Below are 24,233 nucleotides of genomic sequence, written 5' to 3'. Positions count from 1 at the left end.
CAGCAACACCATCACATCAGACATGTCCATACGTGATATTCTTATCGCAAGAGACCCGATATAACCATTTCATTACCACAATATTATACTTTCATCGTCCAGGCCATGTTCATATAACAAGACACGATCAGGTTCTTTTCAATCCTTCCTCACAAGAGCTAACACATTTCTCATGGAATGATTGTCAATTTGAACGCCGTCAGATCACGTTCCCAGAAAGCCGTGATGATTATTGTTCAAGCCTGATCTTCAGGCTTTTGGACGTGTCACCAATCACTTTTGGTTAACTCTTCGGACCGAAGGCGATGAAATTCTGTTGCCAACCGCGAGACACAAATTTCTGATGGAAGCAGTGATTGAGTCTCTGTACAGTTCTGTACAGTTCGATATCTCATGATAAAGATATAAAGATTTCATGGTAAAATGAAAGGTCTTCAGTGAGCTCATCAGAATCTCAAAAACCATTATCTTTTTTTCATTTTTACCGAAAAACCTCTACGGGTGCACATTTGTGAGTTCGTGCAATACAGCCAATTGCCAACATGCAAGATAGCCAATTATACCGCTGAAACACAAGAACACATCTATGTATGATTCCATAACGCATCCTTATATAGAATATGATATCATCCAGGCACTACTGGAGCAAATCTAAAGCTTTTTGCTGAGTACAAAGTCTAGGCCTGGTTTGAGTTTTGCCGACTGCAAAATAGTCAAGATCTCAGACGAGGCGTGACCTTTCCATGCAGCCAAGGTGGATCGACTGAGAGCCTGCTACCTGAACCATTCCATTGATTTACCGATATGAGGACTCTGTCGAAGCCATGGGTAGGCGTCTTCGCATCCGATTTCTCAGAAGCTTGCCTGTACCAAACTCGATACCAATGTTTTTTTAGTCGAGAAGCTTGAACGCTTTTTGTGGATCTGACACTGGTTTCGGTGCATATATTCAAAATGCAGTTTTTGGTTCATTTTAGATATGATGCCCATCTTCGAAAACACAACCAATTTGTTTCATTGTAAAAGAAGCACTGTCATCGCTATCCACCTGTTTCCAACTGATAATACACCTGCCCGGTCGGTTGCATGTCAGGAGAAGACAGATTTCATGGATAGTCATTTGCCACACCGATTGTGAGCCGTGAGGCCATTTCTTTTCATTATAAGCGATGAGACGTGAGACGTGAGGCCATTTATTTTCTTATTAATGGTAAGGAGAAGAACCAATCAAGGCATAAAGAAATATCATCCATGCCATTGAACACTACGTAACTGATTGAACATTCGATGAGAACTGACTGTTCAGCATTTATCACAGTCTGTTTTTATGAATTGTTGGGTTTTTGTGTATTGCTTCACAAACCTGATCTTTTCTGCACAATAAGTGATGGTTTGAGTGATCACTTGAGGAAGGAGCCTGCACCAAGAGCACATGTTTGTAAAAATTAAGATGGCGCCAGAGTTGTAAAAACGAGGAATAGGAAATCCCATCCGATCTAAACTGACGACCGTAACAATCAGGACAAATCGAATCGTGCCAAGCTATCAGCGTAGTGATTGGATTTCGGATGAAACAACCTTCAGGCCGCGACAGAGCCCAAATAGTGTACACACCATTTCATGCATTGGTAAGTCTTCTAAGTAAGTTAGGGATCCGAAATTAGACAACCAAGGACGTTCGTAATCAGGAAGATGTCGATGTTAGGTTCATTTGACATTAGAAATGCCAATGTGATGGCCAAGCTAGGGGACGTGATTGCATATGGCCATAAACTGTCAGTTCCCAAGAACGATCAGGCACTGAAGGAAGAAATGAAGGTCGAACGAAGTCGTGATGGCAATCTAGGCATTCTATCAGTCCTCTCATAACCTACTGTGGATACCGTTGACAAATTGGTGTCGCGACCAGATGTGCTACCTTGTGTGTATATATCTGCTATTTGTGTCTGCTCTCTTTCTAGTACTCGCACATACAGGCTAATCAGCTGGCCAGACAACATGGATAACGCTTCCTAGAAAGTGTCAAACCAACATGGAGAAACTGCACAACATGTACACTATATGAAACGTCATCTCGTGACGCGTTGATTAGTGGCATCATGCCTAATTAGGTTTCGTAACGAGCAATCTTCAGCACCATCAGACGATCGGTTCATGTTGGCAGACGAGTTTTTACACCAACTGCTGTTGTATCAAACGCCCACCCCTCGTCCATTCATCATCCCAAACAGACAGTACCGGATTCAGCAAGCAAGACATCAATGTGGAACTCAGATACAAATGTCAAAACACTCAGCGGACAAATCGCAATAAAATGCCTCACAATGATGAGTTTTTATAATGATATTATGCCCAACTTGGTTGTCTAGTTACCAGATGAATCTTTCTGGCGGTAGGTGGTGGTTCATTATGACAGAGGAAATTATTCTTACAGCAAAAGCTTCTTTTTATTCTGCCACAGTATTCAATGTTTTTTTATTGGTCGCTGTTCTGACAGACACATTGTTCGTTTCCCTATTCCCTTGTAGATTACAGTAACGACTGTTAGGCCATTAGTTGGTGGAGACTCAACATTTGGTCAATGGGAGTACAAGGCAAGATTACAGAGAGTATAACAAATGTGGTCTTACAAAGAAAGTGTCATCTATCACTGTTTCATTACACCAGTAGCATAATGGCGGCAGATCCCTGGCTTCATGTTCAGTTCATAAGAATGGTCCATCTATCAATTAGATACCATTTCCAACTACGAGTACTCTAATAACTTCACTCCCAGTCAACATCAGTCTATCACCAACTTTGAAAATAACACCCATTCTCTTCGCTTCAATCCACCAGAGATTATTTGACAAGCGTGTGCTGCGGAAAGTAGGCGGCATTTTTTGTTCATTTTGCAAATTGTTAATCATTTGAGCAAGTGACTAAAACGTGCTTGGAGTCCTGATCCACTCTCGGCGAAATATCGATCCACGCATCCAAATTAAAACCCAACATTTCATCTCCTGAACACATTGCGACAAATAAAGGGATGGTATAATGCTGCAATTTCGAGCGGACTTTTATTGAAAATCAATCCTGATCTAGTATTCAAGACTTGTCACGACTATAAATTTGCACTCACTGAGCAAGATGCAAATTTACACATTCAAATTATGAGATGTCAGTACAAGAAGAGAAAAACTTGTCTTTGCATTATTTTGTGAGCGTGCCCTGACTCCCACCGAGCAAATCAAGTATTTTCTTCTTGTAGATGACTGTGCAGTTTCAGAGGCAATAAAAAACAACAGGCTTGAGATTTTTCTTCGGTCAGAATATTCAATGCTGTTGGGAGTGATGTTGACGTGCTGGAAGTGCATGTACTTCTCCTATGTCAATGAGACTTATCTCACTTCCAAACTTCCGTTCCTTGAATGTGACCTCAAAGGCGAGCTTCCATGAACCTCGACCGCATCCTTAGCAGAAGTTCCTGACGGACTCCACCTCACCTGTTGAAGACTGGGTCACTTGGACGAATAAACAAAAATTGGCTCCAATCCCTAGTAGCACGCGGCCAAGGCGATCATAAGAGGCAAAATGGGCATTTGAGGAAATTCTTCCGTGCTTGCTCAAGAAAAAACGCAACGAAGTCAACTCCAAAACAGGCGTGAAAGGAAGCGGTGGTGACTTCAGGCTTGTGGATGTTAATATGAATCAAGGCTTGTCGACCATGGCTTTGTCATCCGATATTCGATCATCTTATAACTGATGAAAGCCTGCTACGACCTCTGTTACCCGGCCAGTGCAGCCGAACTCGCAAGTACCCAGACATCATTATACATGTACTTATCCAAAAATCACCAATTCGAACATAACTCATTCGAACATGCCATTGATCGATTCGAGGGATGCCGTGATGTTACAAAATGGCCCCTCTGCTTCGATGCGCAGTAGCTTGACGAGGGAGGCCGGTGTTTGAGATCGACGCCTGTGTCAGACTGATTAAGATCGATCAATACGAAGTTCGATGGACGGTGGCCAATGTCCATTTATGTGGATGATGGCAAAGTGGCTCAGAGTGTCGTAACGCAAGGCTAGTTTGGTTCTGAAATGCTAATGAGTTCTTATCCAGTAAAGACCAAAATCCGCCGCACACCCATCAATTGTATAAAGATACTGCGGAAGAAGTTTAGAGCCCGGAGCATTGACCATATATCAGTATTAATGGTAACACAGCCTTCACAGTGCCCAAGGTCATGTTGATTCCTGACTGGAAGCTGAATCGATGTGTAGATGACGAGAAGTACAACCCCAAAGATGCTTCCCATGATGAGGTCGATGTTAGATTGAGGAATCTTCTTTGAGTTATTTTTTACTTGGCCCAGTTGGCACATCATTAAAAGCCAATATCAGAATATCTTGGTCAACTTCAAGACTCAATAGATTTTCAATTCCCCACCAATATCAAAACATTCTGATGTGGGAAGCAATACAAAAGTTATTTGTTTACAACCTAGAAGCAAAAGCTATCACAGCAATAAGTTGATTGACGATGTCTGTTCAGCTGCATTGACTTTGCCTTGAAGATTGCTGATGATCGATCACCTGTGGAGAATCTCTCGACGTGCACCTTGAGTTTAAAGCGACTAGGCGTGTGAAATGTTGGTTTTTCAGCAGCCGAGGAGTCTTCCAGCAGGGCCGGATTTTCTCGTAATATATAAGATCGTTGAGAAGATATGACACTACAATAAACTGGATAGTATGACGAACTGCATCACAAGGACTAACTGACAAAGACAAGATATTTGCATGACCACCTTACAACAATGGTGAAAACCCTTCATAAGAAATAGCCTTCTACTACTAGTGTTAGGAGTCACATTAGACACCATCGATTTTCATCTAGACCCAGGGAACAAGGTTCAATTAATTGACTTGGCCCCTTCAGACTTCTTAAGTGCTTTATGTTCTTGGGGACGCATATTTCCTTTGTCACCAAGAAGTCCTTCCGGCGCAGTCTGATTAACGAAAGGGCAGGTTGATTCCCCGCCACGTTATCATGATACTTGTACTCTAATGAGACAAAGGAAGTAGTCTGCCTCCGTGACATGGTCATGAGAGACATGACATGGTAAGGATATTGTCAGGACGTTTCCCCTCAAGACATTACAATTTCTTTGAAATTACTTAAAGTGTGGAATTTCGTTGAAATTACTTACTAGTGTTACAAAGACGAACATACTAAAAATACCAAGTAGTGACATGACCATCTGCTGGAAACCTCTCGATGCGGAAATGACATTTAGTGACATTTGAATGATAGCCATGTAAATTAGGGATTCGAAAAGGTACAATGGCGTTTTAAAGGTTTCAGAATAAAATGACCGATGTGGAAGGCAACATAGTTCCCTCGAGCACTTAGAGGATACTGAGATATTTAATCGAAGGTCATAGATGATTTTAGCTATACATCTTAATCTAAGTTCATTGATGATTTTAGCAACACATCTTATAATCTACCATTAATCAATGTATAGGTGGGACGAATTCTCCAGGGTAAGTATAAGGCCTATTACACCAGCCAGCAAGGTTGTACTCACAAATGTAGTGTTATCCATGAGTTCGTAGGATGAGTTTGTGGCCACGTTGAGCGCCACCAATGCACCCTGGCCATTCCTGTACACTAACGTTTCCTTGTCTGAAACAGAAACATACAATTAGCCAAGAAACGAGGACACTGAATCACGACCATTTCAACGATGAGTGACTGTGACGTTCCTTTGAGGAGTCAGACTTCCCTCTTCCAGGAGCGACAAATTGGAATGACAGGTAGTAAACACTACGTTTTACAACATAGAAATTAGTGTCGTCACTCGTGATTTATTTTGAAGACTTGTTTGTCAATATAATTCATCAAGATTTCATTGACTTTACTAAGATTAACAAACCTATCCATTTGGAAGAAAATGATTTTGGTTGAAATTCGGCGTCAAATACATCCTGGTACCTAAACTTCTCGCCCACTTTGACATCGTCTGAGGCTAGAGAATAGAAACAAGAAATATGTGTAAACATTGGTCGAATAATTACTGAGTGATCTTATCAGCAACGTTAAGCATTTCATCGATAAGAAGCATAAGTATTTTACGCTGAAAATAGCCCGTTAACCATAGACAAGCAGTACCAAGGAAAGACCCACACCCTTCAGTAGCAATAGACTTACGGTAAGAAAGGACCAACTGTCCAGTAGTTATATTGTTATTATCATGCACTGAGGTTGACATGCGCAATACGTATTATGGTTGGTGGATGCCAAAAATTATTGCCTAAATTGATTTCGACCTTTCTCATTGACCTTTTCCATTAGAACTGCTCGCCTTTTCAAAACAACGCTTAAGTATTGGCAGATTTCTAGTTCAAGTTCAAGTTCAATGTTATTTCAAAGATGATTCGGCCAAATAAAAAAAATCCTTACACTGACACGTAATGTTGATATTTACACCGAGAAAGAAATTTGCCATTACTGAATAAATCCTACGCATGACAAATACACAGCACTTGACACTATTCAATTTTGAGACCACCCGAATTCTCATTTTCTGGATTATGTAAAAAACGAAACTGCCAGCTGAAATTGAAATTTTCCAATTTAGATTAGCAACGTTCAAACCAGATTAGCCAAAACGAAGGGTTTAAAAACTTTCTCCGTCTCTGGGTGACATCTAGAATCTTTTGAAACTCTACACAATGAAGCGAAGGTTTACTATCTGAGTTTTCAAACTAATTAAAACTGGCCTCAGTGGATGATGCAGGTTCCCAACTTTTGATACCCATAGAAAAAAGAAGCAGTATGACCATAATATTATATCTAATTGACTTATAATCTTCCTAGACACAAAGGTACCTAAAATGGACAACATTCACGGAATTCATTAATTTCCGGTATTAGCTACTAGTATATACGGTTACGAATATGATTCATTACTAAAAAATAAATTGATCACTAGTTAGGTCAACGTTGTCAATACAAACGAAATTTAAACGAACACTACAATTAATTTATCGACCTAAATCGAACTTCCTAAATGCTATATTAGACACAACATAGGACTTTTCTAAAATGGCCTCTTTCTTTGTCAAATAGGAAAATGCAGTATCAACTTTCTGAAATGATGATGTTTATCAAAACGCCGGTACTATGATTGAAAACTTGTAAAGAGGTTATAATTGGACTGATAAAAACGTATCTGGTTGGAGATGGTATGAAAATCTGTGCAATGAGCCCGAAGAAGTGACAAGAAGTTGTTGTATAGAATGGGAGTTAGTGGTAGTTGTAAGTGAGTAGAGTGTAAATGTGTGAGTGAGATTATCGAAGATCTGAAGGATTTCTGTCTTCGCTAGTCAATATCTAAATATCCAGGTCTAAATTGTCAAGCTAATGTGTTATTCCAACTTCCTGAATCTTCTAACTTTAACTGGTTGAAGAAGTCAAATTAAAGCTCATGTATCATTGCTCCGTATAAATCGTACGCAAAAAAGGACTAGCTAAGTACTTTTTTGACCAAGTAAGACGTGCAGTTTCGATCCATTCATTTTCTAAAGAAATACCTTCAGACCTGAAAAGGTTGATAACTGATGTCAAAGGAGACAGAATGCTGAAAATAGATCATTAGTAGAATAGACAAACTCTTTGGGCCCTGTTTTTTCGGAAATCAAACCAGTAAACAAGCTGCTTCGGTCCGAACATCATGTTAGGTGCATCGCAATTGTCTTGGTGGTGTAACAACATTGCTTAAACAATGAGTTGGAGATTCTGAACACAAACAACCATATGAATAAAATCGATGTCAGACTTCAGCCACCCGCAGATGCAACCCAATTCTAATGCCTTTACAGGGAGCTATCAGCTCTCAACTCTTCTGTTTTTAATGGAACAGGCAATCTGGCTGCCAACAGCTTAACACTCTCACCAAGTAACTTACTGAAGATACAAGTGCCACACTTTAAGCAAAACAAATTTTAGATTTCTATCCAATAAAAACCTTCTCGTGAATCTCTTCTACCAAATGAGTGTAATTCTCTTCCCAGGGAACCAACATCATTTTCTTTCAAGCGTTTTGCTGGTGTTCAAGATCCCAACCTTTTTATTTCGATACAGATTAGTGGCACATAACAATTATTGTGGTACACTCAGTTTTCGAAATTCGGAGGAAAACCAGCTCTACATGCAACATGAGGCAAAATGGTAGTTTTATAGATTTTCATTTGTTGCATGATTTAACAACAGTGCAGCAAACATAAAAAAAACGTGTCATTACCAATTCCTTTTCGATATATTAGTTGACAAGAAGAATAAAAACCATTAAAACCATTAACATGTATTCTTGTTACCAAATTTTGTCAGCCCTGGTGAGATAGCAAGCGCATGTTCTCAGTTCGAAGGAAAAAAAGTAATAAGTGGTCGTACTGTCTATCAACTACAACCGATAATACAAAATATCCTAAAATAAATTGGTGAATAAAATTGGCAAAGAATGAACTCAGATTGAGCAAAAAGCAATGTTTTTAATTTCACATCATGACGTTTTGAAAGACAGGTTCTATTTAGTTTTTTTGATCATACCATTTGAAAACCCAAATTACACGTCCGCCTTAAATTCATTAAGTTGTGATAAAACTATAATTCCATTAGTAACACACAACCAAGGGATCCATCAAAAACATAAAACCAAGCATATACTAGCCCTTCACACCAGGCAGAGAGCAGCCCAAGGCACCAACAACCAATTTGTCAAAGCAACACCAAGCTAAAAACCCAGGACCCAGGGTAAGGAAATTGCGAGTTTTATGTTACCATCGAAACAGGCATAACTTTCAATTCAACAACATGAGTGACAAATATGGGGCAACCTGGGAATCTTCTATCCTGCTGTCCAGGCCAACTTAATGTCAGCACACATTCTGTAATGTATCAGTGGTAAAACTGCATATTATCTGCAACTACGAGGAGCCAGTGATAAGTTGGCCTGGACAGAACTGTGTGTGGGGAGGGGCAACCTACCTATTTGGGGAAATTTACCTGTTTGTGATATATCACCTGCAGAGGTTGACCAATTTGCACCAGTTATACCGTAAAGGTCCATACACACAGGGTACATGGCCCTTGATAATGGGTAAGGGGCTTAGTAACACTGTGGAAAGGGGTCGCACAACTTGAAAAGGGTGCCCGTAACATATTGGAAGGGGAACGTGAGACTCGGGAAGGGCTCCAAAACAGCAGCACAGCAGATCCGATAGAAAGTGGCAGAGGGGCCATAAACACTTGGAGGAGGTTGCATATGCAACGATCCTGTCGGTGGGGAAAAGCTTTCTCCGTCATAAAAAGAGCAGGGTTGCCACATCTTACAACAAACCATTGAAGAATATTCAAAAAAAGATTTTCGCACATTCACCACCATGATGAAATAATTTTGTCTGTGACCATAGGCTCTTCAGGAAAAATTTGTGGTTGGGAGACAAAGACTCAACTCTACAACTTAACTATGTTTGGTTTCAGATTAGATTCATAGAGTTAAAACAATCTAAACTGCTGTCATTGTTACTTTTTGCTTAAAATGTTAGTGATGTTAGTAACGAATGTGTCAAAACCTTTTACATTTAGCCATAACCGAGTTCATTTCTCCAAGAATTTTGCAGACCAGTACTGCCCCCTATAAAGGATGTGAGAACCCTGCTGATCTAAAAACTACATTACCTTCTGGTAAACGGTAATCCATTCCGGGACGGAAATAGAATAGAAATGAAATATGGAAAAAATACAGAAAAGTTATACGACCGTCACCTCCTTTTAAACGAAACCTCATGCTTGTGAAAATGTGCAATATTTCCGATGAGGTCGGGCGAAAGTTGAACTTATACATGCAGTTTACTTCTATAGAGCTAAATATCATAGTCGTTCTTTCATTATATCTTATTTCAAAGACGGTTGTTGAATGAAATACACCGTTAAGAAGTTCCATGTGTGGTAAGTTTTAAGCTACTGAAGATATTAAGATATTCGGAAAGAACCAGTCAGAATTTCTCAGCCTGAAGAACACAAGCTTGACTAAAAAAAGTATTGGGATTAAAAACATGTTTTTTAATACTACCATATTGCACTGAACCAAATATTATGCATGAGTATTCATTTATACGGATGACACAAGCATCCAATGGTACCCTCAAATGTAAATCTTTTCCCAGCGAATGGTGCTAATCTGTTAAACTGCATTTTACCAGCTACCCACTTCAAAAAACCCGAGAAAGCTTTCTCTGGTACAAACATTTTCAAAGTTTACCAATATTTGTCGAAAAATTCTAATTCAATAGTAACATCTACGCAGAATATGTCCCTCTCACCACGACCCAGAAATATTGATGATTGCGATACCATGGGACCGTGCCATTCAGAAGACATTACCATGGTTACCAAATGTTTGCCATGTCTGTAGCGCCAAGGATGGAAGGCTTACAGAGTTGAAGCTGAAGTATTTTTGGCCATGTTAAGTGCATACACGATACCGTTGTATATGAAAAGATTAACCCATCTGCTGCTCTCGATAACAGGGGATTAGTAATTTGAGACCTGACAATGGGGACAATTTAAAGCACTTTAGTCAACATAGCGTTATCTGTTGAAATTGCTGACTCAGGGCCTGTTTAAGCCTACGTGAAATGGCAAACTAACTTAAAAGGATAAAGACTGGCGGGTTTTTTAGAAGATGAAACGATGTGCAAAGGTTTGCTATAGAAGGAAGTAATTAAGTAACAAATTGGATATTCAGAGGCAAAAAAAGGTGTTTTTTCTTTTTCCAGAATCGGCAAAAGGCACAGTCGAAAAATTCTGATGAAAATTGTACAATCAATGACGATGAAAAAAGAATGAGGAGCTGCGATAGAGGGGAAGCATGCAACATTGCTTGGCACAACACTTATACGGCCCTATTAGTTTAATACGGCAGTCGGGGGAGCTTATCAGGGCAACATCGCTTCGTGGGGATTTCGTTTTCATCGGAGTACACTTTTATTCTTGAACAGTGAACTGTGAGCGACTAGCTCCATAGAATAGCCCTATAGAATATCGATACTTGCTAAAATGTCACTAGATCATGAAAAGGTAAAACGATGCACATTCCGTCTTAAAAACAGCTACTTTAGCCCATCAGAACCACGCAAGCAACATTCAGTACACGAGGTGCATGCCCTAACACACAAATTGGTGTCAGGATTGAGTCTACAACAATAGGAATTTTCTTATAGAACAGCCACCGTTTGGTTTCAGATGGTAACATTAACACACACTACAATATGAGCCATTCCTTTTCTCTATATATTCCCAACAAAAAACGATCCAAGACAAATGAATCCTGAAAAAAGCATGAAGTTGCAACCGTGGTTTCTGGGCATCCATAAAAACAACCATACTCTTTTCACCATTCGCAAAGTAACGGACAGATAATGTGATAAGAGCAGAACTATTGTGATCTAGGAAACACATATGGCATCATCCTTGGTCCTTCCCTGCATGGCAAGGGACACTGACCGAAATACAAAGACTGGCTAAAGAGAAACATTGGACATCACATATGTACATCTAAACACACAGATGCAGGTCCGGAGGGGCCAACGTGGTACAACAGGTTGTTGTGACAACAACATGTGACAACACGACCTTGTTCTAGCAAGAAACTAGACTGGGTTCTTATCAACCAGGCCGCCTGTAGCGGCACAAGCGGGAAACAAGCCAGCAAGAAACTCTAGCGAGTTTTGTGGATTATTATGTTGATTGGACCTAGTTCAAACAATCATGAGTTTGTTAGTAATTTGTAGTAAATAAATTTAACCTTTAAGTTCTATTTCGATTCAAGGATAATCTGACCTCATGTATACAAGTGTAGTCTGTTCAGTAAAGTGGCGCATAGTGCCCACACAACTGTGTCGAACGTGCTGACCACTCTTAGTTGATTCCTTCAAGAGAACACCAAAACGACGATGATTTTAAGATCAGACATGTTTTAGTGATAAGATGGACCATTATGCCAGGATATCTGATTATTTGTAGGTTGGCCAAGTCTACATCAGGTCAGAACCCTTTACATTTGATGAAACCATCCGTTAGTATTTCAATACAAAGAGTGTGATGGGTAAACACCTTTCACGATTACGGTGGGAAACGTTTCAGGACCAAGTCGAATGAAAATATGTAATACACGTAGTCTTTTACACCATACGAAAATATATATATCAAATTCGAAACCAAAACACGTGTATCTCATATCAAATTTAAACGGATAATGTTGTTTTGCTCAGTAAAGGTATAGGAACTACCAGGGGTTGGGAGAAATACAGTCACTATGTACTAAACCCTTAAAAATAAAGGTTTTTGAACTCTTTGAAAAACTTTAAGGCTTTCTCAACAAACACATGCACCCCTAGAGGATTTTTAAAGAAAGAAATAACCCTAAACGTTTTTTCAAAGATGAAAAACCTTTTTAAGAGTGTGAAATAATTTCTAGACGGAAGGAACTTTCCTGCAACAGTATTCATTTTCTTCGAACGAAGATCGCAGGAGAAAACCCTTTTGTGTTTCTGCATCCCAACAAATGCTTTTTACGCTCGCAATCGCCTATGAGATTTCCCCCTGGCAATCTACACCTCTCACAATGGAAATGCTTGGTATTTCAAACTCTTGCAATTGCACCACATAAGTAGCACATAAGAAAACCAATGAAACCGTGGTTAATATCGACACTATGAAAAATATATACGAGTTTTATATAAAATAATGTAATAAATACGTTGACCAGGCGCAATCAACATGTAGTCTATATTATCAAAACAGCGCCAACAAGAAAAATATGGCTATAATTCGAAAGTTAACGGAGCTTGAGGTATCGTCATGCATTCCATCTTCTAAACATGGAGAAAAGGGACTATCTATATACATGACACACATGTACACATTTCTACTTTTCAGTCCATAATGTTTATCAAATGCAATATTTCAAGCAAAGCAAAATTTTGCTCGCAACACATTTCATGTCATTCTGCAGCCATAGAATTTCTATAAGCTATGAAGCAGCAGCAGATTAGTTGGCAGATGTCCTCAAAAACATACTTAGGTGGATGCAACAACAAAAGGGGTCGATATTAGATTCACGTCATTTCATGTTCTACTTAGTACAAAAATTCAGAATTGCCATTTTCTTTCAAAATGGCTGCCATCGTAACTTGTACAGTCAAACATTGCTATGACTCATTTATTGCTGGCATGTCCATTACCAAGACACAATTTAAAAGAGCAGTCCTGGGAAAAATCCACATTCCTTTTCGCACTGAACATATGTGAAAGTCTACATTACACGATCGCCTCTCATGATTCTAGAATGTTGTGTTGCACAAATGGACGTGCGCTCAGCAAGTCTTCTTGACCACTCGCTGGCCAATGCACCATAAACTGAACCACTCATGACTGCTTTAGCAGTTAAAGTAGGCCTAGATACATTTTTAAATCACACCAGTTATCAGCCACGGCAAGGTACATTATGCAGAATAACATTGTAGCACACCCGAGGGGCCATAACAGAGGCAACACTTGTCGGAAGGAACACATAACCATCTATTGCAGAAAGTTGCACCAGTGGAAAGCATTGATGCAGGTCTGAACGGCAATTATTTTCAAATTAAAGACCAAAAAAGTAATTTCAAACCAAAACGTACTAAATTCTGATATCGATAGCAAGATATTATTGTATCGGTACCAGACCTTAATTTATAAGTAACTGAAATTATATTGCATATCATACAATCAGGCAATCGTTCAGAAAACTGAATTGTGTTAACTCAAACTAAAGCATGAAATGCATCTCACTAATCGCTGTAGTCATAACGTGCTGCATTTAAACCAACGAAAATTGCTTTCAGTCCGAGTCTTACAAATCCGTTATGCGAGGGCTTGCAGGAGATTTTTTTTCCACAACTTTGCTGAAGTTCGATCTGATTGGAAATGCTGTCATAACTGTACGTTTTTTTTTTTACATTTTATACATTGAAGAGCAGGGAAACTGAAGCATAACGTATAGTCGCACAGACGATTGACATAGCATTTGATACTATAGTCGCCCCACAACAACTGATAGCACAGGTCAATGAATCGAAGGGCGACCAACATACAAGCCATGCATACAAGCAACTTAATCAGAGAAAAACTCAACAGTGACAACTGGCCACAACCGAGCTATGCGTCTTAGTTTACATCAGTTGCACCCATATCAACTAAATAGCTGGAAATTTTGCATTGCTCTTCGTATGGTCCGAAACAGTCGTCATGGAGTTGCAATTGATTTCGTTGCTCGTCTGCACACAAGCTTAAGAAACAGATTAGCCACCCAAATTGGAAGTCTTTAACTTGATTAGAAACACTCCTTTTTGCCAGCCAACTTTGTATTTACGCAGGAAATGCAACAATTCATATAATTATCCGACCCTAACAGCAATTTTCGGAAGTGAACCTGCAGCTGTTGTCATTCAAATGATTCATTAACATAAACCACAACAAGACTAACCAACGGCTACACGTCTAATCCTTGCAGAGCAGGGGAGATGACCTTGACATCCGGATGACCTTGACCTCACTGTCGCCACGAAAGCATGCTTAAGGTTGACTGACAAAAGACAACTAACCAGCATCTGGTGAAAGCAAGAACTATGTTTTGGAAAGTTGGGTCATCATTTCTCGATTTCAAGGTCACAGCTTCGGACAGCCAAGGTCATCTCTCCCGAGCCAAAATTGTGTAAAATTTGTTTTCCTACCAAAAAACAAACCTGTAGTAGGCAAATGAGATAAGACATAAAATTTAGAGGTGAATATTCATGTCATGTAATGCATTATAAATGGCAGTGACGATGGACAATTCATAAAACAAGGTCATGATCTACTGGTAAAAAGGATCCTCCCCAAGTTAACCGCGGAGTTGAAATGATGAAGGAAATATTCAGGGATTGTATTTGTGTTCAGCATCATTAGCTCATGCAACACATTTCGAAGCATTGCTTTACAGCAGCAGGGTAATGCCAGGAAACCGATGGACCGTGTCAGAACTTTGGGTACAACAACACCTAATTTCCGGGGAAGTATCCATGCAGGGATAGATAGTTTCAAGTCCTCTTTTACAGGGCGTTGGAAAGCTATGGATCATGACATGTTTTCATGTTGTAAGACCACTCGCATGCAGGTGAGTTGTTGGCAGCAAAAAATGTTAAAAAATTGAGTGGGGGCATCATGATTTCAACCTGCTAAGCTTCTCTCAAGATTGAAACTCAGCAAAGCACTCTGTAGACAGAATTTGTTGGAGTTATCTTTTAGATATACAACGATTATCACTGAAGGTTTCTCGGGCATCATTTCTGCGATTTAATAAGCATATCATATCGCCTGAAATAAAATGCTTAGGGCATTGGAGAAGACTGCAACAGAAAGCTAGTCAACAAGCACGTGAATCGCAACGAACTGCACTTGGAACAGAACCCAAGTGGAAGCCCACTAGAAGGTGTTGTCCTGAGGAAGACAAAAGGTCAAAAGACTAAGTTACTTTTTTGGCTCCCCTATTCAAATCCAATGTTTTGAAAAGACGACTTACCAGGGGGCATGGTGAAGACCACAGCTATGAGTATAAGGGCACTGACTGAGGTTATAACAGCCAGGGATATGATAGTACCCTTCCAGTACACTCCGCCCATTACGTCCTCAAATCGCTCGTAACACTTTTCAAGATCGACTATTCTCCAACCCATGGCATCGACTTGAAATGGTATCCATCACTTGAATAGTTCCATTTTCGAATATAGGCACAAAGCTTAAAGTTGAAATCAGTCTCAGTACATCCAGTATCTTGAAAGATCTGAGGATTCATATGTGGGATTCGCCACTTGTTGATTTTGACGCATGTCGGGTTGTAAACTAGTTGTAACGAGTCGTTTAACTAGTCATTGCAGTTAAACGTTGTCACTCATCATTTACAATGTCGAAATGAAATGAGTAATGACTGGTACATCCAAAATTTTGAAGTTTGCAGAGGTTTTACATAATTGATATCTAGCTTGCTGATGTCAATTAGAAATCCTGTCTTTTGGAAACTAGTTGTGACTGGTTATTTTTGATATCCCAGCTTCCCAATATCCAAAGTTGTCTCACTTCCCTTGCAACATAATATCCTTGCAAGAGATGAGCTATGTCGTAACATGAGGTTTGTATAGTTCAAAGGTAGGTATGTTAAAAATGTTTTCAAAGAACCCCAGGGTTGGATGCCCAGGGTTGAGGTATAACAATGAGTAAGCATGCAACGCAAAACGTACACATCGGCTATGGCGGATACGTTGTTCATAAGAAAGGTCGTTATCGTCAAGTTTTACTAATTGTATGGATTATTCCAGCCTTGATCAACTAGATACAGTTAATCGTTTATGCTAAAACAGTGGTTTCAATAACATAATGAATTGTTTTATGGTCATCATTTCGACGCTCAAAAGAAGTGCGACGTCCTCAGCAAAAATATCGGAATTCATTTTTGTCCATAAAAGCAATTCAATTTGCAGCTGTTTTATGACAGGTAACTTGGCGGATACGGTTAAAGTCAGTGCACAGCATGAATACGAAATGCGCCAGTGAATGATATTCCACCGTAGCCTACTCAGTCGAATACCAGAACCTTAATCCTAATAACGACACAGAAGAAGTACAGCATGTCTTGACACGAAATCAACCGGGACAGAATTAGGAACAGTATTCCTGTTGCGAATACCTCACTCCAAATTTGTGATCTCTAGAAAGACATGATGCTGAAACACGACTTCTAATCCTCAAGAATAAAACAAGTGCTTCTGACTCCTTTAGAAATGGCTTTGAATTCCAGCATCTAAGACATCCAGCTCAACCCAAGATCACCTTCCAAATGCCAGACTAAAAAAGATATGAGATAAAATGTCTGAATGTCGCAGACTTCGACTGATAAATCACTCAGAATTTTGGTCGATTACGATATCCCCTTCAGATTTGCGATACGTCTCGTCCCAAAATGACATCCTAACAAAATCAACCCAAATTGCTGTCTATCCAATAACTTGATTGTATTTTTGACAAGGAATTTTATTAACCTCGCAGAAACGGTCGATCAGATTCCTTTAACCGCATATATCATGTTTGGGAACTTCAATAAGAATCTGAAAGTATTTAAATCTTGGTTGGCTCCAATGCTTTGAATAGCCATCAGACAAATTGTTTAGGAGAGGAAAGCAGTGAGGTCCAACAGCATGGACTTCTTTCAAATTGACTCCAAGCCTGGAAACCCAACAAAGAACCAAAATAGAAATACCTAGAGGAATTTTGATTTAGAGACTCCAGAAAGAATCCTCCGAATCCAAGGATATCTGACCAAGAGTGTGAACTCAAGAACAGAGATCCGTCCTCCGAATCCAATGATATCTGACCGAGAGTTCAAACTCACGAAAGGGGATCCTTACTCAGAATCCAAAGATATCCAACCTACAGTTCAGACTCAAGAATCTAAATTATCCTTACTCAGAATCCAAGGATATCTGACCGAGAGTTCAAACTCAAGAATGGAGATCCTTACTCAGAATCCAATGATATTTGACCGAGAGTTTAAACTTAAGAATATCCTAACTCAGAATTGAAGCTAGTGATTGGAAATCCTCCTCGTGACACTGATTTCAAACTCATCCGAATAAGAAGGAAAGTGTAAAATGCAGCCTGAATATCATACTACGACTGCTCCACCACACATATTTATGAAGTGACCACCTGTTTTTAATCGTATTCATGATAAGGAAACTACGCGATTACCACTCTTGACTCTTCAGCAATCCTTAAAGGAAACTAGTCGAACCTCCGACTCTGTGAAAGCGATTGATAACCTAGATCAAATCTGAACCTGCCATGTCAAGAAATTTCACAATATATATTCTGTATTATATCAAACAATTATAGATAACATATATTTAAGAATAGAGTTTGCAAGCATTGATATCTATTTCAGTCGCCAATATTTGCATCCGTATCCCAGGCCAAGCATCCACCCACAACTGATTATCAGAACAAGTGTACACATAGTAATATATACTTCCAGGGCAAATGAACTTAGTTTGTTGTTTTATGGTTTAACACCTCTTTTATATTGATATGGACATGTAAAGGTTCTTGATATTCTTCTTCTTCTTCTGCGTTCGGAATAAAGGTTCTTGATCAAAAGTTGGTACATTATGCGTTAGTGCTTACGTTAGTCCCTTCAAGTTCTTTAATTTAGCACACTTTTCTTCAACGTACCCGCTTTCGTCCCTTAATGTCAATGAAAGGTGTCACCACGCGACATTCTAAGAGAGAGCCAAAACACGTAGTTTATTGGTTCCAAAATGTACCTTGACACCAAAATATCACCAAGCGAAAGCGCCCTTTTTGAATGGCAAGTACATGTACATGTCTCGGCAAAGTACACCACATTATTTCCCCATCTGAATAGGTAGCATTTTAGGGTCCAAGTCATAAAGAGAACTGATGGTTTATGGTTTGTTGGTTCCCATGTATGCTAACAGTAGAGTCGATTTGAAAATAGAGTCTGATTTAAATGCAGGAAGGAAAGGTAACATTGAATCAGACAGACATTGCCTGAAGCGTTATCAACGCACTCACTTAGTCCATACATTAGTAGTTTATCAGTTTTTCTAAACATTTCGCTCGTTATATGTTTTATAGCAATCAAGCAAACAAGTGCTCTTTGTGCACGTGCTTTGTGATGAGACCCAAGTAGCCAAAAATAGTGACACAGTTTTTCAGATGTTTATAACGCGCTCAGAATAAGTATCAGTGATTTGAGATAAAATGGGTAGTCACCTTCACCCCTGCCAAAACGGATTAACTAACCAAACATGAAATTTCAACCAAAGAAGAACCAACTAGATCAATCATAGTTGTTGTGTTTCAGACGAGATTCGAAACTGTCGATAGATAGATTCCAAAGTGTTGGGAAGAGAGGTGGAGGGACAGTGGAAAAGCGTCAAACTGGTGATCAGGAGGTCGTGGGTTTCTAGCCCGGCCAGTGCCACTAGCTGGCCTGAAGTGTAGCGTATGTGCGCTCATTGGTTACTGGATTAGGCTGGGAACAAATGTAAAGCGTTTCGTGACAGTACTTTTAATGTATAACGTATAGCACTTTATAAGAATTTACATTATTTCCTTTTTTCATATTCGGCGTAAACCTCCATACCTTGATCTGACAATAGCCAATAACAAGCTCAAAGAAAAATATTCAATATCCAATAACCCAAATCGTTTCATCGTTATGCCTGATTATTGTCGATTTAGTGCTCTCTAAATTGTCTGGCAATACTGTTATCTTTGTTATTAGATAGTCCAAGACTATTTCAGACTAGCTTTGATGAGGAGAACAGTGCAATTGTTCACATTTTAGTACATGGCGCACATACAGATTGCAGGAGAACGAGATTGGAGTTTCCTTCAGAATATCATTAAACATCGATAGTCTACTGGTTTATAAGGTTAAAGGGTTGACATTCATAAGTTCTTTGACGATATCAACGTAGTTCTGGCCGTTTTGTCCTTTGATCCATGTTCGTTGCAGTCCTTACACGAGTCTCAAGCATGACAGTTTCAATCGATTTACCAGCATCCAAGTTAACCATTCGGGATTAACTACACAGTTTTCGCGAAATAGTTTGGACATAGTGTACTAGACGATGGCACAAAAGATGTCTGCCAATGGCATCACCACTCGCTGGCCAAAGTTAATGAGCTGAGAATTGGCACCCACTCCAAAGCAGAGAACACTAAAAACAGCGCCAAGCCTTCTCGTCGCAGACTTTGATCTATACATAACAAAGGGCTCTGAAATTTGAACTTCTCAAAGCAGAGGAATCTCTAAAACGCCGGAATCAGCTAAATCATATTGGATTGCAAATCCATTAGAATCTATAATGGTTGCTATGCAATATGTATGCATGGCGACAGGGGAGGGTAAGGAATCACCTACAGAACTCAAGCGCTTCGAATTGGATAGATGATAAATGATGGCTTTATGGTGGATAGAAGAAAGTGGTGGGATAAAGAATAGGAGCCAGCAGGATTGCAGGGGCTAAGCGCATAGCCATAAGCTGGGATATCAAAATATTCTTTGAAAATGTTGTCTACATGTATTTATATGATGCACGAACAGAGATTCCCACAGTGATAGGACAAGGACATAGCTGGATAATTCCCTTCATACTATCAACACGAAAAATTACTGAATTACTGAACTTGTGCTGATGTACCGAACCGAATGCCTATAGTAGAATTAATTCTAAATAATTGCAACTTCGTTTTCAGAAATAAAGACAAATTACTGTCAAGATAAAAGTTTGTAATTCACGCTTGAGGACGGTTTTGCTTTGGATGAACACAACATACATGTAGCCTTGGAAGATAGGGATGGTGCGATCGAGTAGAAATGCTAAGCAAAGTTGCATAGGAAGATGTCTGTAGTCCAAGCATCATCAGCCATTATTGAACACACAGTTGTGTTGTGCAGACAATCTCTTCAAATGTAACATATGAATGCCACCATACTTTTCACAATACTACTTACTATAAGGAATATCAATCTAACTAAGTCCAACTAGAAAATGCTTCCAAATACCACATTTTCTACGTTTACCTATGTTTGTGCAAGTTTACTTGGAACGTACTTTTATCTTTTCAGCTTTATAAACCAATACAACTGTACCTTCTTCAAGTATGTGCAGCAACGTAGTTCGTTATGACTATATAAAAACAGAGCATTGTTTGGCTCTATCACCATGGTTACTTACTTGGAGTGACTAGGATAACAGCCGTAACAACCAATGAACAGACAATAAGAATCACAAGTAGGGCTATCCCAATCCCCTTCCAATTCCTCTCTTCAGCATTGTTCCCAACAAGCTCCTGAAATGGACAAGGCACAAGACGAAATTAGTAAGTGAGTGAAGCAGCGATCGTCCACGTTCTTAATCTTAGATGGACTGTTCTTGTGACTAATGCTAGCAATCCTTCGACACGTGAAGCAGATGTCAGTGACATTTTCAGCATTGTTGCAAACATGTTCCTGAAATGAGCACAACTGATTAAAGAAAAAAGCAATTATACAATTATACAGAGAAGCATTCGATTTTACAGTTACTGTAGCATTTACAGAATGTGATAAGTTCACACATGAAGCAGCACAACTGTTCCTGTGGTCAGATTTCCTCCACCCAATACAAATGTCAGTACGTTCCTCTCTTTAGTTTTGTTCTAAACAAGCCCCGGAAAACGTTCAGTGAAGTCAGCAATAAAACGAAAAGAAAGGCAGCTATCAAGTTGAATTATCTTTTCACACACAACAACAGCAAATGAACACAATGTCTTGCATCGTAGCATCCGAAGACCTTGATAGGTTTCTAAATGTTTCTAAAAGTACAAGACTAAAGTAAAAAAAGTAAAAGTAAAAAAAAAAGAAGCAATTCTCCTGTTTTACACACCACAAAAACTCTAACTATCTAATTCATACATGCCTCATCAAAATCCTAAAATGAACAAGATAAAAGAAGTAATTAGTCCATGAAATGAAGGACAATTTCCATCAAGTGACCAGCTTCTAGAAGTGCTAAAAGTTGATAAAAATTGTACGCTGCAACAGCGGGCTAGAGTCAAATTACACTGTACATCTTCCAGCCGCATCAGTTCTTGGCGATAGTCAGGGACACATGGCCTTGTCATGGGCATGTTGCAGCAGGCAATTGGGTTGTCTATCTGTAACATGTGTCAGGAAGGGCCCACTAGTCGAAGCGTTTTTAGTCCCATGACCCATATTCTTGTTTGAGGAACGTGGTGAATGCCAAAAGAGCAATCTACAGTAAAATACATTGAGGAAGAGAGTATTCGCAGCATGGTCACAGTGATATCTAGGTCAGTAATGCCAAGACATATTCCCAAACATTCCTTTACAAATAGAAACCGCTCAAAAAATATGCCTCAGGAAATTGATAGTGTTTCCAATAGTTTCAACACAAGTGTTATATTTGTATTTTGGATATTGCTGACGTCGATTCCTTACTATCATTAGAACACGTTGCACATGAAAATTTAATAACTTGACAGTGATAAACATTTAGTACTGGGATCCTGGATATTGATAAATGTATGGATTTTACTTGTAAATGTAACCTGAAATTGTTGATACATGTGTCATTACAGCTCATACGTGTGGACGATAGTGTTCGCAATGAAGGACAAGCGATCGCAAAATGCTATTACCACGTTAAGCAAATGACGACAATCCCCCACCGCAAATTGGATTCCAGAATTTCCTCATCACCAATCCCATTTTAGGCTTCTCTCCTACTTGTCAAAATAAACACTGGGTTTAAACTTAAATGACCTTCAAATAGATTTGATAATCATAATGGATGGAATTCCCTGAGTTCTATCGACTTAAAAATGGTTTGGAGAGACTTACTTACACTGGGAAGGAATCTTACTAAAGGTCGTGACCTGTCCCATGAGAATGATCATAAGTCTAGTTAATCATTGTAAGAGCTAACTTTAACGATCTTTCTTGAAACATTTGATTAACTTGGAGAGGCTGTTGTCGGTTATCCACTGGCATCGTGAAGACAGGAAATCTGCAGGATGAGACTATTGTTATCCCTGAAGACTTTAAAAAGCTTGCCTCAAGAAATTTAAAAACATCTGATACGTTTCTGACTTGGATTAGAAGGTAAGCAGAGCATCTAACTATCAGAGAGAGATCGGTTTGTTAACTCCATTATTTGGCCTCCATCAATATCCCTTTCACACAACAGTCAATAGCAGAGATGACGCTTAAGCACTGGTTCACCCACGGGAAATATTCCTTCTCGTTCAAACAAAGTTTATGGCTGAAAAGCCGATATAATTCAAGGCAAATCTGGTGCTGATGCGGCCTGTAGGAAGATATGTACATTAGAATATGCCACACCGTGGAGGATTTTAGCATGTACAGTATTCGTTTCGTATCTCTTGCTGCAAGCTTTCCCATGGCACCATCAAACTAAACCGAGTGAATTTTCGCGGAACCATCTTTTAGCATTTTCACCACAAATTGATAGTCCCACAAGGTTTAATTCGTCATCTTTAATCACCCTAATCAATCCTGATCAGTAACAAGAATGACTTTGATTCAGCCTCTTAAATTAACTAATTAAATAACAAGTTCCCCCTTGATTTGATTGCACTAATCAAAGCCAGCCATGGCCGATGGCAAATGCTCATTTAGCAAGAATATCTGCGATAATTGGATTGATTTAATTAATCGGAGTTTTAATGGGGTTCCTGTGTGGCTTTAATTGGATTGTTGTTTTGATGGTACTTCGGAGGCCACAAAAAAATCCTACACGACTAGTTTTCCTGAGATAATAAGGCAGGTGTTATCTACTTGCAGAAGACGCTCCCACATTGTATTGTGTTAGGAATAATCACTGTAAAATAACCTTGCAATGAACCGATTGCCAGTGAGCGAGGGAACACTATCTGCAATTTATTGGGAGAATTGATTTATCGGTGCTGTTGCATCAGCCCTATAGACTTCCACGGCATATGAGAACGGAGTAAGCATTAGATGCCTATGCTGTGCCATCTATACTGATCCGGACAACCAAATACCCTCTGCTTCATTGCCACGTCCTGCTAAAACCAATGACTGATCGAAGGAACTGCTCAAAATCAATTGTTGAATAAGCTGTCAATTTAGAGAAAGAACATACCAATATTTCCAGCCAAAAATGTACTGCATCGTCATCTTGTGATGAAATTCTATAAAAAACGAGTTTTGAGAATAGCACAAAACATTGGTTGCATTACTTTAACGGAAACGGCCTCCGTTTGCTCCTTCCAAACCTGAGGGCGCCATGGCAACAACACTCTGACAACAATGGGAATTTGAGACCATTGATTCGTGGCTATCTCCTCTTCATGATCTACGCCATTCCATCTGCTTTGCTTTCTCGCGCCATAAGACGGAGTGATGTGTAAATTCTGTGGTTGCTATACAATGTCGTAAGCTACTACCTGTCTATCTATTCTGAGAAGGGCGTTGATTTTTAGTAGAGTCCTGGTAAGGCTTGGTTTGTGCGCCTGTTCTTGTCTTCTTACC

General features: G+C 39.4%; 1 protein-coding gene across 8 annotated transcripts in view; it reads right to left on the bottom strand.

Annotated features, from left to right (window-relative positions):
- LOC135499862 (inactive dipeptidyl peptidase 10-like) overlaps positions 1–24,233 on the bottom strand; it is a 173,780-nt gene that overhangs the window by 18,457 nt on the left and 131,090 nt on the right. For all 8 annotated transcript variants that reach the window (XM_064790858.1, XM_064790853.1, XM_064790857.1 and 5 more), the window contains 3 exons: positions 20,893–21,007; positions 5,925–6,017; positions 5,577–5,674 (listed from right to left, as the gene is read on the bottom strand). In XM_064790858.1, the coding sequence (XP_064646928.1) occupies positions 5,577–5,594 (18 nt within the window). In that variant the 5' untranslated portion in view covers positions 5,595–5,674; positions 5,925–6,017; positions 20,893–21,007. The remainder of the gene's footprint in view (positions 1–5,576; positions 5,675–5,924; positions 6,018–20,892; positions 21,008–24,233) is intronic.

Source organism: Lineus longissimus, chromosome 15 (genome assembly GCF_910592395.1).
Source record: "Lineus longissimus chromosome 15, tnLinLong1.2, whole genome shotgun sequence".
Taxonomy (NCBI): domain Eukaryota; kingdom Metazoa; phylum Nemertea; class Pilidiophora; order Heteronemertea; family Lineidae; genus Lineus; species Lineus longissimus.
This window is presented reverse-complemented; position numbering and strand designations above follow the sequence as displayed.